The sequence below is a fragment of the Diadema antillarum genome, unplaced genomic scaffold, assembly GCF_040938485.1.
Source record: "Diadema antillarum isolate AM-2024a unplaced genomic scaffold, OU_Dant_1.0 seq00000324_RagTag, whole genome shotgun sequence".
Taxonomy (NCBI): domain Eukaryota; kingdom Metazoa; phylum Echinodermata; class Echinoidea; order Diadematoida; family Diadematidae; genus Diadema; species Diadema antillarum.
In genome coordinates, this window is record NW_027271343.1 from 368,142 (window position 1) to 381,522 (window position 13,381).

The 13,381-nt window shown below is 38.7% G+C and overlaps 1 protein-coding gene across 3 annotated transcripts in view; it reads left to right on the forward strand.

The window, feature by feature from the left end:
* LOC139730641 (synaptotagmin-7-like) overlaps positions 1–13,381 on the forward strand; it is a 283,452-nt gene that overhangs the window by 37,893 nt on the left and 232,178 nt on the right. For all 3 annotated transcript variants that reach the window (XM_071641498.1, XM_071641499.1, XM_071641501.1), the window contains exon 2: positions 3,817–4,017. In XM_071641498.1, the coding sequence (XP_071497599.1) occupies positions 3,969–4,017 (49 nt within the window). In that variant the 5' untranslated portion in view covers positions 3,817–3,968. The remainder of the gene's footprint in view (positions 1–3,816; positions 4,018–13,381) is intronic.

Below are 13,381 nucleotides of genomic sequence, written 5' to 3' on the forward strand. Positions count from 1 at the left end.
GAGTGGGGCGCACCTGTCAATCAATAGTGTGAGGACCACAACCGATTACGGGATCATGTCTGGTCAGCCGACAGGGTACATGCTGTCTATTGTTCACTTCAACTACACTGAAGTCAAGCCTTGTTGTAGAAACAATAACTCTTCGAGTTTAAGATCGATCATGCCTCGTAACTTGCACTTGGGCAATGAAAGCCTTCAGTGAAATACGTCCTCACCAGCCAATCAGCTTTGAGGAGTTGCTAGGGGGCGGAGCTTATGAAATGGTCCTCCATGATAATGCCCTTGCCCAAACTGTCCAGTAAAAATTGACAATCCGAAAAAAAAAAGAGTGCCTACAAATAATCAAATATTTCAAACTTTTCTGGTAAGTGTGACACCTTGAAATTTGAGCTAATGGTAGATAAAACCCTGTAGTTTCCAATTAACCAAAAATCTTTGTTTTTTTTTTATCGGTACCTCAACTAAAATCTGATTTTTATCTGTTGTGGTGCCAGTGATTTGTGGCTGCTTTTTATGTGACAGGTCTGAGTTGTCAAGCAAGTTAGAGACTTGAAGCCAGCAGTGGAGCTAGTCCACAGTGGAGCTAGTTCACAGTGGAGCTAGTCCACAGTGGGGCTAGTCCACAGTGGGGCTAGTCCACTGTGGGGCTAGTCCACTGTGGGGCTAATCCTCAGTCAAGCGGGCCTTTTTGAGACCTGTCATATTTCTAAACTTTTTAATGAGCCTTTGCTTTACTGAGTTTTGTTAACATCAACATAACTAGTAGCATAGAATACAACCAATCAGTATTGCTGTATCAAAAGATATATAGCCTAAATTTTGCACTGAAGTCAATATGGGTATACCTAGTAATCCTAGGGTTTAACTTTCAGGCGAGGCAATACGGTGCAATTAATTTGCCAAAAGCCCCTCGAAGCCTCATTTGCATAAAGTAAACAGCTTGTGTACGCAAAACCGCAGGGAAACCTCAAGAGGTTTAATGGGTATGTTGGCATGGGGAAATTAAAAACTGCCCAGTGTGAATTCAGCCTTGGTGGGTGCTTAAGGATGCCTAAGTGAGAGGATGTTTCCAAGGTTACCATAGAAGCTCCATGTCACAAGCTTGATTTATAATTCATTCTTTTTCAGGTTTCATCTGATCTTTTTAAAGGCAAAATCAAGATGTTAGTGCTGATATTCCAGGCATGGCGATACAGTGCAACTAACTCGCCAAAAGCATATGACCTCGAAGCCTCATTTGCATAAAGTAAACAGCTTGTGTACGCAAAACTGCTGGGGAAGTGTTGCAGGACAATTGCAATATCTCACCTCAGAAGCCAACAAATGATTAAATCTATACAGCAAATTGAAGGAGAAAGTATTCTCTAACTCGCAATGTTAGTTATTTTGGGTTTTATTGGGGATAAACCTGTGAAAATATCGTTGAAACTTAGCTTCCAAAACAGAAAATTTAGTTTCTAAACAAGTGTTATTTTCTCACATTTTCCTTCATTGCCCAAAAATGAAACTTTGGTATAAGGTAGTATGTCCATACTGAGTTCCAAATATCTTTTCTGTATCATTTGTCGCATGGTTATGTCGGGGAAAAAAAATTGAGATCACTGTCAGTTGTGACCCACGTAAAATCCATAGCGTAAGTACACGTACGCAGTCCGATGTATCGTTTTTTTTTTTTTGTGCTGCATGAAACAATTGAAGCACATTGCAGGGTTCGTCTCTCGCCCACTCACCACCGTATGGACCAAAACCGAACCCTGTCGCCATGCGCCAAACCTGACACCGCTGATAGGCTAAGCGTGCACTGACCAGTAGTTATGCGCAGGAGGATGATCTAGTTGTGCATGTCCAGTATTTTCTCTAGAATTTGGTTGTCTTTTTGCTGTGATTTTAACCTAACTACACTGTACTAATTGTGCAATACAAAACTTTGCAGGTAGTGAGTCTGGGGTATACAGACTAGCGATATGTTGATTATTTGCATATACATACATGCACAGACTTGTGTCAGGAAATAATCGTAACCCTTTCCCATGGTTGTCTCAAACAGAAAACTACATATATCTCAAAAGATACATCAGCATTTTCACCCAAAAATCATAGGAAGGATGACATATCCATATTAGATATATGTGTAAAGTTTCAAGGGATTTAGTGGTAAAATAAGGGAGATATGAGGAAGTGAACTTTTGAGATTTTTTTTTTGTCCTTCGTACCGCACAGTGTTTCCATGACCATTACAAATTCTAAAGCTTTGACCTCTTATCACAGAGTTAATTGCACCGTATCACCGGGCTTGTTACTGCAAAAGTGGAAATTTTCGCACTTTTCGCGCAACTAGACTCCAGCATGACAAATAAAAGCAAGGGAATTTTTTTGATTGCGGGATGTTCCGGTAGTTCATGTCTTGATTCCACGCAATTAAAAACGCACGAAACTTATCTTACCCGCCCAAATGTGAAAAGTTACTCAGTTGAAAATATCCACTTGAAGAAGTGGTGCACACATAATGCTTTCTGCTTTCTCTTCAATCATGAATAGTTGTATTAGCATCTTGGCAAATCTAAAAGGCCCTTGTGTTCATCTTTGCTAGCTCTGCTTGCAGTTGTTGGTGCTAACAGTGGCATGAAGGCCTCTGAAAAACTTATGTAAAAGAAGACTCAGAATATTTTTGATGAATCACACTCTGTTCTACCTTGTTCTCTTTATTGTAATGAAAATCAATGATTACTTGAGTTTGCTGAAACATACATTGAGTCACGTAATCAAAACAAAGGCAAAAACGAGGATAACATTATTTTTAAAGGATTTTAGTACATTGATATATTTGAACTTCAGAATGAAGGTTTCAACTTTTATAGTCACTACCATGGTGTGAAGTGATGACCTCTAACATTTATATATCAAGTTTTTATATTTAGGTATTCCTCAATGTAGATTCTAATACTAAGAAGTATTATTGGTTGAAATTTTGTCAGCTCAAGCTGGTTTGGAAAAACAAAGAAAGAGAGGGATGGAGAGAATAAAAAAAAATGGATTATGTAAAGTATGTAAGATTTATTGGACATATTTTGTGTTTTTTTTTTAATGAAGAAATCCACTGCAAAAATGATCAAAATTGGATAAGAAATAAGGAAATTCTGAATTTTTCAAAAATTTTCAGAAACACTTCTTGACCAGTCTTTGTGAATATATTTATATCAGCAAGTTGATAATGTCATACTCTCACAATATCTTATTCATTTCATACATAGAAATGACAAAAATTTCATATTTCAGCTGTATGAATATAAAACTTGCCTTATAACTACCCAATATATAAACGAATAAATGCTAACTCTGATATATTTTGGTATGGGAATATGCTTTTACCTGTTTTAGGTAGAAATAACAATTTTTCAAGATTTCATAACATAGTTGAAATGTTTTGAGGGTATGACATCAACTTATTCAGAATCTGAATATTCATAAGGGCTGGTCAAGAAATGTTTTCCAAAAATATGTGAAATTTCACAATGTCATATCTTCTTCATTTCTTAATCCAATTTTAATCATTTTTGGAATGCTGTGTAGGGATTTTTGTCTCTCTCTTTTTTAGGGATTTTTTTTTTCTGGGTGGATTTCCTCTTTAAACTGACATCTTTTATAGAATGTGTATTGATTAAGAGTGATTTTGGAGAACACTCATTTCAAGATGAGTATATGATAACCATACCCCACAGCTATAGCAATATTTTTTATTATCCATCAATATCTAATACAAAGTTCATTTACAGACCCTGTTTTATGACATCCCTGTGCTGTTTGTTTGGTTCCCAGACCATACATACCTTCTGCACCATATTTGTCACCATGAAGTCCGGGGCTGGTGCCCATTGAGGGGCGGTGAAATCAACAAGTTTGGAGGACAGTAAAGTGCAGGAGGATCAGACACTTCTCTACTCCAGCGAGTATCAGTGCATGTACCAGCCATGTATGTGCCCAATGATTGGAGTGGGGCTGCTAGTGGGCAACAAGAAGGTGAGAGCTTTACTCCAGTGTTTATGAATATTGTATTATCAGGTGATTTAAATGGCAGTTGCTCTTGAATGGATGCACCATGCAGGGGCTAAGTATCTTGAAGGATGATACAGTAATTGCTTACGCTGAATATCTCAGGAACCGTTTGATCTTGATATCATAAGAGAAGCAGATTTTTGTTGTTGTTGTTGTCAGTGATATAACTTTGTGCATCTGGCGGTTGTGAATCGGGTGTCAGTAGAGGTCAACCCTTTAGGTCAACCCTTGCTGAAGATAACAAAATGCAGCTCATAGAACATGCATTTTTATATGTATTTAATATGGCTGATGTAATGAGGCATTTTTAGAACAATTTGTTGTCATAAGGGAGCTTGTTCTAAGGTTCACCCTTGTGTACTGCCTATCACTATTTCTACTCAATTGTGTAAAGACCCCCTCTCATATCAGAAGAGCAGGTTGTCACATTTCAGCTCTTGTTTTACTTTGAATTTTAGTTACACTTTAAGACATGATGTAATGAAAATATTCTGCTACATTGAAACTATAAATTGAACATGTCAGTATTAAATGTTGCATATTTTTTAGCTTTGTTTGCTCATACTTTTGTATGTATCAGAAAATGCTTATCTCACAGTCATTCTTCCACTGGCTTACTTTGTCTCCGATATGGATGATTTTATGGCCACAACCTTCCCTGCCAAATTTGATGGATGACAGATCTATATCAACTTAAAAGAAGCCAAAACAAAAGAACAAAACAAGTTGTTTTATGAAATCTGTCTAGGATACTGTACGAGCTGAAATTTTCGTGTACAGATATTTTCGCGAATTGCTACTTGGAGGACATTTTCATGTGTTGTTAATTTCGCGGTTGCGAGGGTCTAACTGAACTTACTTATTCACGCGTTATTATTTTCGCGTGTTGTTATTTTTGCGCTTCAAAGGCGATTCGCGAATTTCACGAAAATAAAACCACCGCGAAAATTTCAGCTCGTACAGTATGTCCGTAACATCTCCTCTTATATACCCTGCCTACTGTACAAATAGAGTTGCCTGTGTCAGATCTAGAGGCGGTTGGCTCTGTGATATCATTGATCTTTTCCCTTGGCAACACTTTTCACACCTCTCGGGGCAGGCGTCAACTACTGCGGCACCTGCACCAGTGGTAAACCGTCTTGGGATACCTTCTCCATCTATCTCCTCATTTCATGACTCTTCCTGTAGTTATCTGAAAATCCTTCATTAAAAGAGAGAATTCTCTCTGGGATCCAAGGGACATTTAATAGCGCGGCACTGCATGATGGTCTGCTTCCTAATCACAGAGGGCAGTTCTGTATTCTTTGGACAGCCACCATCTGCACGCTTACACACATGCTTACACACACACACACACACATACACACACACACACACACACACACACACAATGTAGGCATCATGAAAGCAAAGCAGGTTATTATGGAGTGTAAATATAAACAATGTATTTTCAATAAACTGAATTTTAGTATTCAAACTGTTATAAGAAGTACCAGGTAGACCTCCTTTGAAAACTTTTAAAGCTCCCATCAAATTTCATCTGTGGTTAACTTTTATGGTTGAAGACTGAATTCAATTTTCAGTATATTATAATTTGATATGTTTTTTGATATCTATAAAACTATGAAGAGAATATTTATGTTTTTCTACTGAGAAGTGATATTTTACAGACAAAATATAAGATGGAAGCAGGCTGGGTCTCAAGCATACCTGAGACAGCTCTGTGATAGATATTCTACCATACATGACGCCATGTTTGATGATGAATGTTCTTGAATTGTCTTCATTCAGTTGTCAACATTTGTTTACATGTGAAGTGATTTTATGCTTCCTTGAATTCCATGTCCATGTCTTTGTCTTAGTGCATGTACTATGTGAGATGTTCTGATACTATTCTGTATTAAAGCAACCTTTATTTTCTGTGGTAAACAGTATGCCCTTTTCCATACCTTTGCCTATGGATCGCAGTGAATTGTTGATTATATGCAAGGAAATACATGAAATAATTAGCTTGGACTCTATCTTCAGAGTGTGTAACAGGCATCCATGCCACTGTGCAAATATACACTCGCTTTAACTCTAGCCAGACATATTGGGCAAATAAAAACATGCTCTCATTTATACAGACACATAAAACAGTGCAAGGTCAAAAGTCACTTGAGAAGACTACTTTGCATTCACATTACATGATGGGATGTTATGTGTGCCAGGATGATGTCATGATTTTGTCCAGCAGCAGAGACTCAGTCAGGGTCTGCAGGTATATAAGGCGAGGCTTACCATCCAATAGGAAATGGTCCACAATATTACAGACTGGCATTAAGCTGAGTCAGATTTGGTTTGGTTTTTTGAAGATAGAGTACTTTTACAGATTGTTATTACACCCATGCCTGTGCGTTCCTGCAAGCTTGTAAAGTATTGATAAATGTTATAGGAATGTTTATGGATGGGGGTATTTTGTATTTTGGTCCCTCCATATCTACTGTATTTTCGCTGACTCTGAACAGTAGTAATTAACTGAAGCCTTATAAGCCATTGATATTGAAACCCTTTGAAAGAGAACAGTCTTTAACTGCCTGGAGGTTAATACTCATTGCAAAGTTAAGGTTAATTTAATACTCATTGCAAAGTTAAGGTTGTGATCATGGCATTGTCAGTTCCAGCTTGCCCTTTCTGTGCCAGTTCCGAGACAGTGCATACTAAAGATGTATGTTAATTTGTGTGCTTACATTGTATCTCAGTTATAATGGAGAGATCGAGCAAAAGTATTGCATAGGAGACTGTGTGTTTCTAGTTGTATTGTGGGATGAGGAGCACACAAGATGAGTTGAATGGCTAGTACTACCAGGATGGAATGCAAACTGAATAAAATTGGCACCGTTATGCATCAGAGAACTGTGTATCAGTTTACTCAGCCAAAGCATTCTTAGCACACATGTAACATCTACATTGAAAGCTACAGCTGAGTTGTTTTTATGATTTTTGATTGTTGGATCTCAGAAAATCTTGTCAAAGTCAAGGTTCTGGAAAAATCAAAGTAAAAAAGAGAGATCTAATTCTTCTCTTCATTGGTTGGTGCTGAAGAATGGCAACTGTAAGAAAGCAAAGTGGTCCCATCCTGTAGGATTTTGTGAAAAGAAATTCACTTCTGCATTGCAGGAAAATGATGCACCTGGTTATACAATGAAAACTGACAACACTATCAAAAAATGTTTGTACTTTGAAAAATAAACAAATAAGTATGGAGGTAAAAGCAAAAGAAAACTAAGGGCAGAAATACAAAGACCAGTTTACTAACAAATTTAATTCATATCTGTTTGATAATAGTTCTCCTTGATGACCTGAAAGCTTGCCCAATGTTTGCCTGAGAAAATAACAACTAATGTTTGCAAACTGGATTCCAAGTATTAACCTGTTGAGGACGAGTCCCAAGTATACTCGGGCAGGTATCTATGGGAAATACATGTTGTAGCAAAGTCAAACTGTCCTCAATGGGTTGAAAGTGTTTTTGAGGTGCAGGTTGATAGTACAACGATGTAGCTCATTACTATGGAAGAAACACCCGTAGATTTGAATATATGTTAGTAAACTGGTCTATTGAATGATTGGAAATCCTGTATGCCGCCCCGAAATATCACTTTCATTGTTGCACATACACTCAATGCTGTCACGAAGCTTCGCATGGCATTTGGTGCGGTGAGGCTAATCAAGGAGATCTACTGTACTAGGCAAGCTAACTGAGCACAGATGAGCAGGTAAATAACTATCATGATCCATACACACACACCGTGCGCAGCAATCACATGTGCACAACCAAGATGTCACGCAACCTTTACCAGTCATAATAGACATAAGAGCAATGACCAGTGGCGATTTTACTTTTAAAAGATGTGGCCATGATACCATCTAATATTAAGGCTTGAAAAGTTGTGACCTTGATTGCACTTTAATGTTAGTGGAAAAAATACATTAAGTATAAAATGAATCTCTGTAAGAGGCATGTGAATCAGAAGAATGTGAAAGTGTGTATTTCACATTATAATTGTTTTCACAAAATTTATATAGAAACCCATCTTTTGTAAGAATATGATTTTACAGATTGCTGTGAAACTACACTGGAGCAGTGATGCTAATACAATTTGTACCGACATCAGTGTCAATCATTCAGTTCTGTTAGAAATTGCTGGTAAAAGCTTCAGCCTCATACAATGTACATATATGGATTTCATAATGTCATTGTGAGAGTACAAGTCCAAATTGTGAAACCTACACAATGGACGGATGTAAATCATCTATACAGCCCAAAAATTATTAGTCAAGGCGCAGGGACCCAGAAAAAATGACTTCGTTCAACCCACCCCGCAGAAAAGGTTTGACTGCATGGGGTGGTCAGTTGGACCCTCTGGAACACCCTTAGGTAGTATGTGATTCCAAATTGTGGTATCAATAAAATTTTACAGGCCACTTTAGTTGCGACAAGACCTTATTCTTCGAGAAAGAGTCTGCGCGCGCTAAGAATACTACACGCACCACTAGCGCTGCTACAGGCGCCAGTGCCAGTGGTGCGTGTAGTAGTCTTAGCGCACACAGACTTTTTCTACGACAAACGGGTTTTTGCCTGTAAACTAACTTTTCATGCCAAGCTGGGGTCGGTGTAGTGTAGTTTCTAGACGTTTTTATTTCGTCTTTATTTCTCCGAGTTGAAGCAAGCCGAGTGAGAGCGCATACCCAGTGATTGCGACGTCTGAACCGTCTTTTGTCACAAGCACTGGATATGCGCCCTCACTCGGCTTAGCGCAATACAGCGGGCTTCTGCACAATACACAAGCTGCAACTCAGAGAAATAAAGACGAAATAAAAACGGCTAGAAATTAAGACTAAGGTCGGTGACGCTTGTCGCTATTGGGGCACTGAAAATGACAAAATTATCACAGTTTTTGCATTTGTTTCATGAAGAATTCATCAAAACGCCATAAAACTATGTGCATGTTGCTAGAGATGTCAGCAATACAATGGGATACATTGTAAGGTATAATATTGTGCATGGTTACCATGGTAACCGGATGCCTACAGGTGATTGGTAACCCCCCAAAAATATCTGGAATTTAGACAGATTTGTTTCTTTTGCCTTTCGTGCACATCGCCCATTGTAGATCGGATCTTAAAGTACCTACCTCATCACTGTAAAATTAGCGTGGATAAAAGGGAAAGGATGCCCAAGATTTTTCCCTCATTTTCTCTTTAGCATTGATTCATTACTGCACGTTTTGATACAAATTTACATATCATGATTTTTCATTTTATTCTACTATTTTTTTTTTTACAATAGCTAACGAACACAAAAGTACGCTTAATTATTTGGTGGATAATACAGCGCACGTGTATATTCCTTCTTTAGAAAAGATTATATCTGCATTCTTGAATAAATTTCCTTTAAGAACATGAACAATCAATTGCTTTCCTCTGCTCTTTTCCAGGATTGTTTTGAATAACCATCGCTCTGTAAATACTCAAAAGAGCTAACATTAGAATATAATTTAAATCAAAGTTTGCAGCAGTAGGAGCCATTTTGGGGTTACCAATCACCTGTAGGCATCCGATTACCATGGTAACCATGCACAATATTATAACTTACAATGAATCCCACTGTATTGCTGACATCTCTAGCAACATGTACATATATAGTTTTATGCAGTTTTGATGGATTATTCATGAAATAAATGCAAAAACCGTGATAAGTTTGTCATTTTCAGTGCCCCAATTGCGACAAGCGACACCGACCCTAGTCTAATTTCTAGCCGTTTTTATTTCGTCTTTATTTCTCTGAGTTGCAGCTTGCGTATTGTGCAGAAGCCCGCTGTATTGCGCTAAGCCGAGTGAGAGCACATACCCAGTGATTGCGATTCGGGCATCGCAATCACTGGGTATACGCTCTCACTCGGCTAGCTTCAACTCGGAGAAATAAAGACGAAATAAAAACGTCTAGAAACTACACTACACCGACCCCAGCTTGGTGTGAAAAGTTAGTTTGCAGGCAAAACCCTTGTTTGTCGAAGAAAAAGTCTGCCTGCGCTAAGACTACTACACGCAGCACTGGTACTGGTGCCTGTAGGAGGGCTAGTGGTGTGTGTAGTAGTCTTGGCGTGTGCAGACTCTTATACGTTTGTTCCAACAAATAATGATGAAAAGTGGCCAGTAAAATTCTACTGACACCACAATTTGGAACCACATACTACCTGGGGATGTTCATGGAGGTCCCATCTACCACCCTGTCTGGTCAAACCTTTTCTGCGGGGTGGGTTGAACGAACTCCTTAAAGGACAAGTCCACCTTCATATACATGTGGATTGTGTGAATGCAACAACATTAGTAGAACACATCAGTGAAAGTTTGGGGGAAATCGGACAATCCGTTCAAAAGTTATGAATTTTTAAAGTATCTGGGCAGTCACTGCTGGATGAGAAGACTACTACTGTGTATGATGTCATATGCGTACAACGATATAAAGAAAATAAAAAGAGAATTTCACAAAACTTGACTTTTTGAATAAAGTGCACATTTCCTCGACTTGTTACTGACTTATGTTAGGGGTAATATTATTCCCCCTGACTTCTGAAAGAGAGAAGTCGAGTGTTCTTTTATTATGTGAGAAAAGTGATAATATCTTGAATTTTCTTTATACTTTCTTTATATAGTTGTACTCATATGACATCACAAGCTATGGTAGTCTTCTCATCTAGCCGTGACTGAGCAGAAACTTCAAAAATTCAAAACTTTTGAACGGATTGTCAGATTTTCCTCAAACTCTCATTGATGTCTTCTACTAATATTGCTGCATTCCCTCAACCCACATGTCTATGAAGGTGAACTTGTCCTTTAATTAAGCCCCCTACAGGAATTAGCGCCTTGACTATATGTAGGCTAGTTTGATGCCACATTGACTATGGCATAAAAGACTTGGTCTTGTGTAAGGATATTCACTGTTCACTGGTGTGTGTGTGTGTGTGTGTGTGTGTGTGTGTGTGTGGTTGTTTGATTGGGGGGGGGGGGTAGCAAACTCCATCTAAGCACTGAATCTTGCACTGTGCATGACTGCTAAGAACAGAAAATTCTATTATAATCTTCTGAACTGAAATTTGAATAATGTCTCAATTTTATCTGAAAATAGAGCTGTGTGGTTAGTGGCATCATAGACAGTATGCATGTCCCCCCCAAAAAAAATTACAATCCACTGATAACACCCAATATGACTAAACTGTCTAAATGCTACTTCAGAGTCTTAAAACATAACATCTTAGCTCTATTTTGCAGAAAACCCCATTCAATTTGGTTAAGCGGTCACAGAGAAATGTGGATTGTTGTAAAGCATGTCATGAGTCTGATTCTTCTTCTTGGCACTTGGATGCTCTTGGAAATGCAAATTAATGTGTGAACACAATAGACAGAACTTGGAGGGAAGAGACTTCTGACATGCTCTACAAAATTCCTCATTTCTCTTTGACCACTGAAGCAAATCGAATGGGGTTTTCTGTAAGATGTAGGCAATGAGTTATAGTTTCATACCCTAAAATTGCATTTGGATTGATTCTCTATTTTTAAAGGGATAGTACAGTATTGGTGGAGATGAGAATTGGGCTTGTAACTTTTTGTGAGATACCAAGAAAACACTAAATGGTATAGTACAGAGCATACCATTTTAAGAGGAATTCAAAGTTTATTTGATGAAAATCGGGTTTGGAATGACTGAAACATCCAAAAACAAAGTAAAACAAAACGATTGTAATAAAGTGTGGGTACCACACTTTATTAGAATCACTCTTTTTTGGATATCTCAACCATTTCAAAACCAATTTTCATCAAATAAATGTTGAATTCCTCATAGAATTACATGCTCTTTCATATTTCATAAGAGGTTTCTCATTATCTCACCAAAAAATGTTAGAAACCTGAAATTAGGTCTCAACCAAAACTATACGATCCCTTTAAAGGTACCGTTGCGGAGGGCATCGTTGTAATTTTTTTGGGGGACATACGGTACAGTGGATTTCAAATCATGGAAGAGTATTCAAATAAGTTTTGTTCCATAACATTCAATAGCAGTTTGAAATTTTACAGTTTATAGTAATGGTATTACTGCAGCAGTGGTGAAGTTACATGATCATTATAATAATGATGATGAAGATAATGGTAATTATTCCTACTTGGATGATAAGGATAATATTGAATTTTTAGTTCACCTGAGCCGAAGGCTCAAGTGAGCTATTGCGATCACTCTTCGTCCGGCGTGCGTCGTGCGTCGTGCGTCGTCCGTCTTGCGTCGTCCGTCGTCTGTCGTGCGTCGTGCGTCATCCGTCGTCCGTCGTGCGTAAACTTTTTACATTTTCATCTTCTTCTTGAGAACCCCTAGACCGATTTTCACCAAACTTGGCAGGTACATCCCTATGGGGATAGGATCTAAATTTGTTTAAGTGGGCACCATGCCCCACGTGGGGGGCCCCAGATGGGCCCAAACCCTCCAAAATTAAGGAATCTTAAAAAATCTTCTCTAGAATTAGAAGTGATAGAGGTAAGTTAATACTATGAGTTAGTACATTGATGACTGTAGTTTCAAGTTTGTTCATGGCTGAATCAGGGGTGCCCCCCCCCCCCCCCCTTGGGACCCAGTGGAGGGGTCCTAATGGGGCCCAAATTGTACATTTTCATCTTTTTCTTGAAAATGCCATTATGAATTTTTACCAAACTTGGCAGGTAGCATCCCTAGGGGTAAAGAATCTCATTTCCATCAAATGGGCACCATGCCCCACCTGGGGGACCCCAGGGGGCCTTAATTTGGACCTAAATCGTAAATTTTAATCTTTTTCTTAAAAACCCCATCATGAATTTTCACCAAACTTGGCAGGTAGCATCCCTAGGGGGATAGAATCTCAATTCCATCAAATGGGCACCATGCCCCACCTGGGGGGCCCCCAGGGGTCCCACCCCCCCCCCCCCTTTGTAAGGAATCTTTACAGATTTTCTCTAGAACCAGAAGTGACTGAGCTAAGGTAATACAATGAGGAGTCAGTATAATGATGACTGTTGTTTCAAGTTTGTGAATCAGGGGTGCCCCCCCCCCCCCCTTTGAACCCCAGGAAGTAGGGTGGGAGGGGGGGGGGTGGGTCCAAATTTGGGCCTAAATTTGCATCTTCTTGCTGAAAACAACATAATGGATTTTCACCAAACTTGGCAAGTAGCATTCCTAGGGGGTTAAGATCTCAAAGTGTTTGATTGGGCACCATGCTTTCCTTGGGGGCCCCAGGGGGTCCAAACCTCCTAAATTAATGAATAT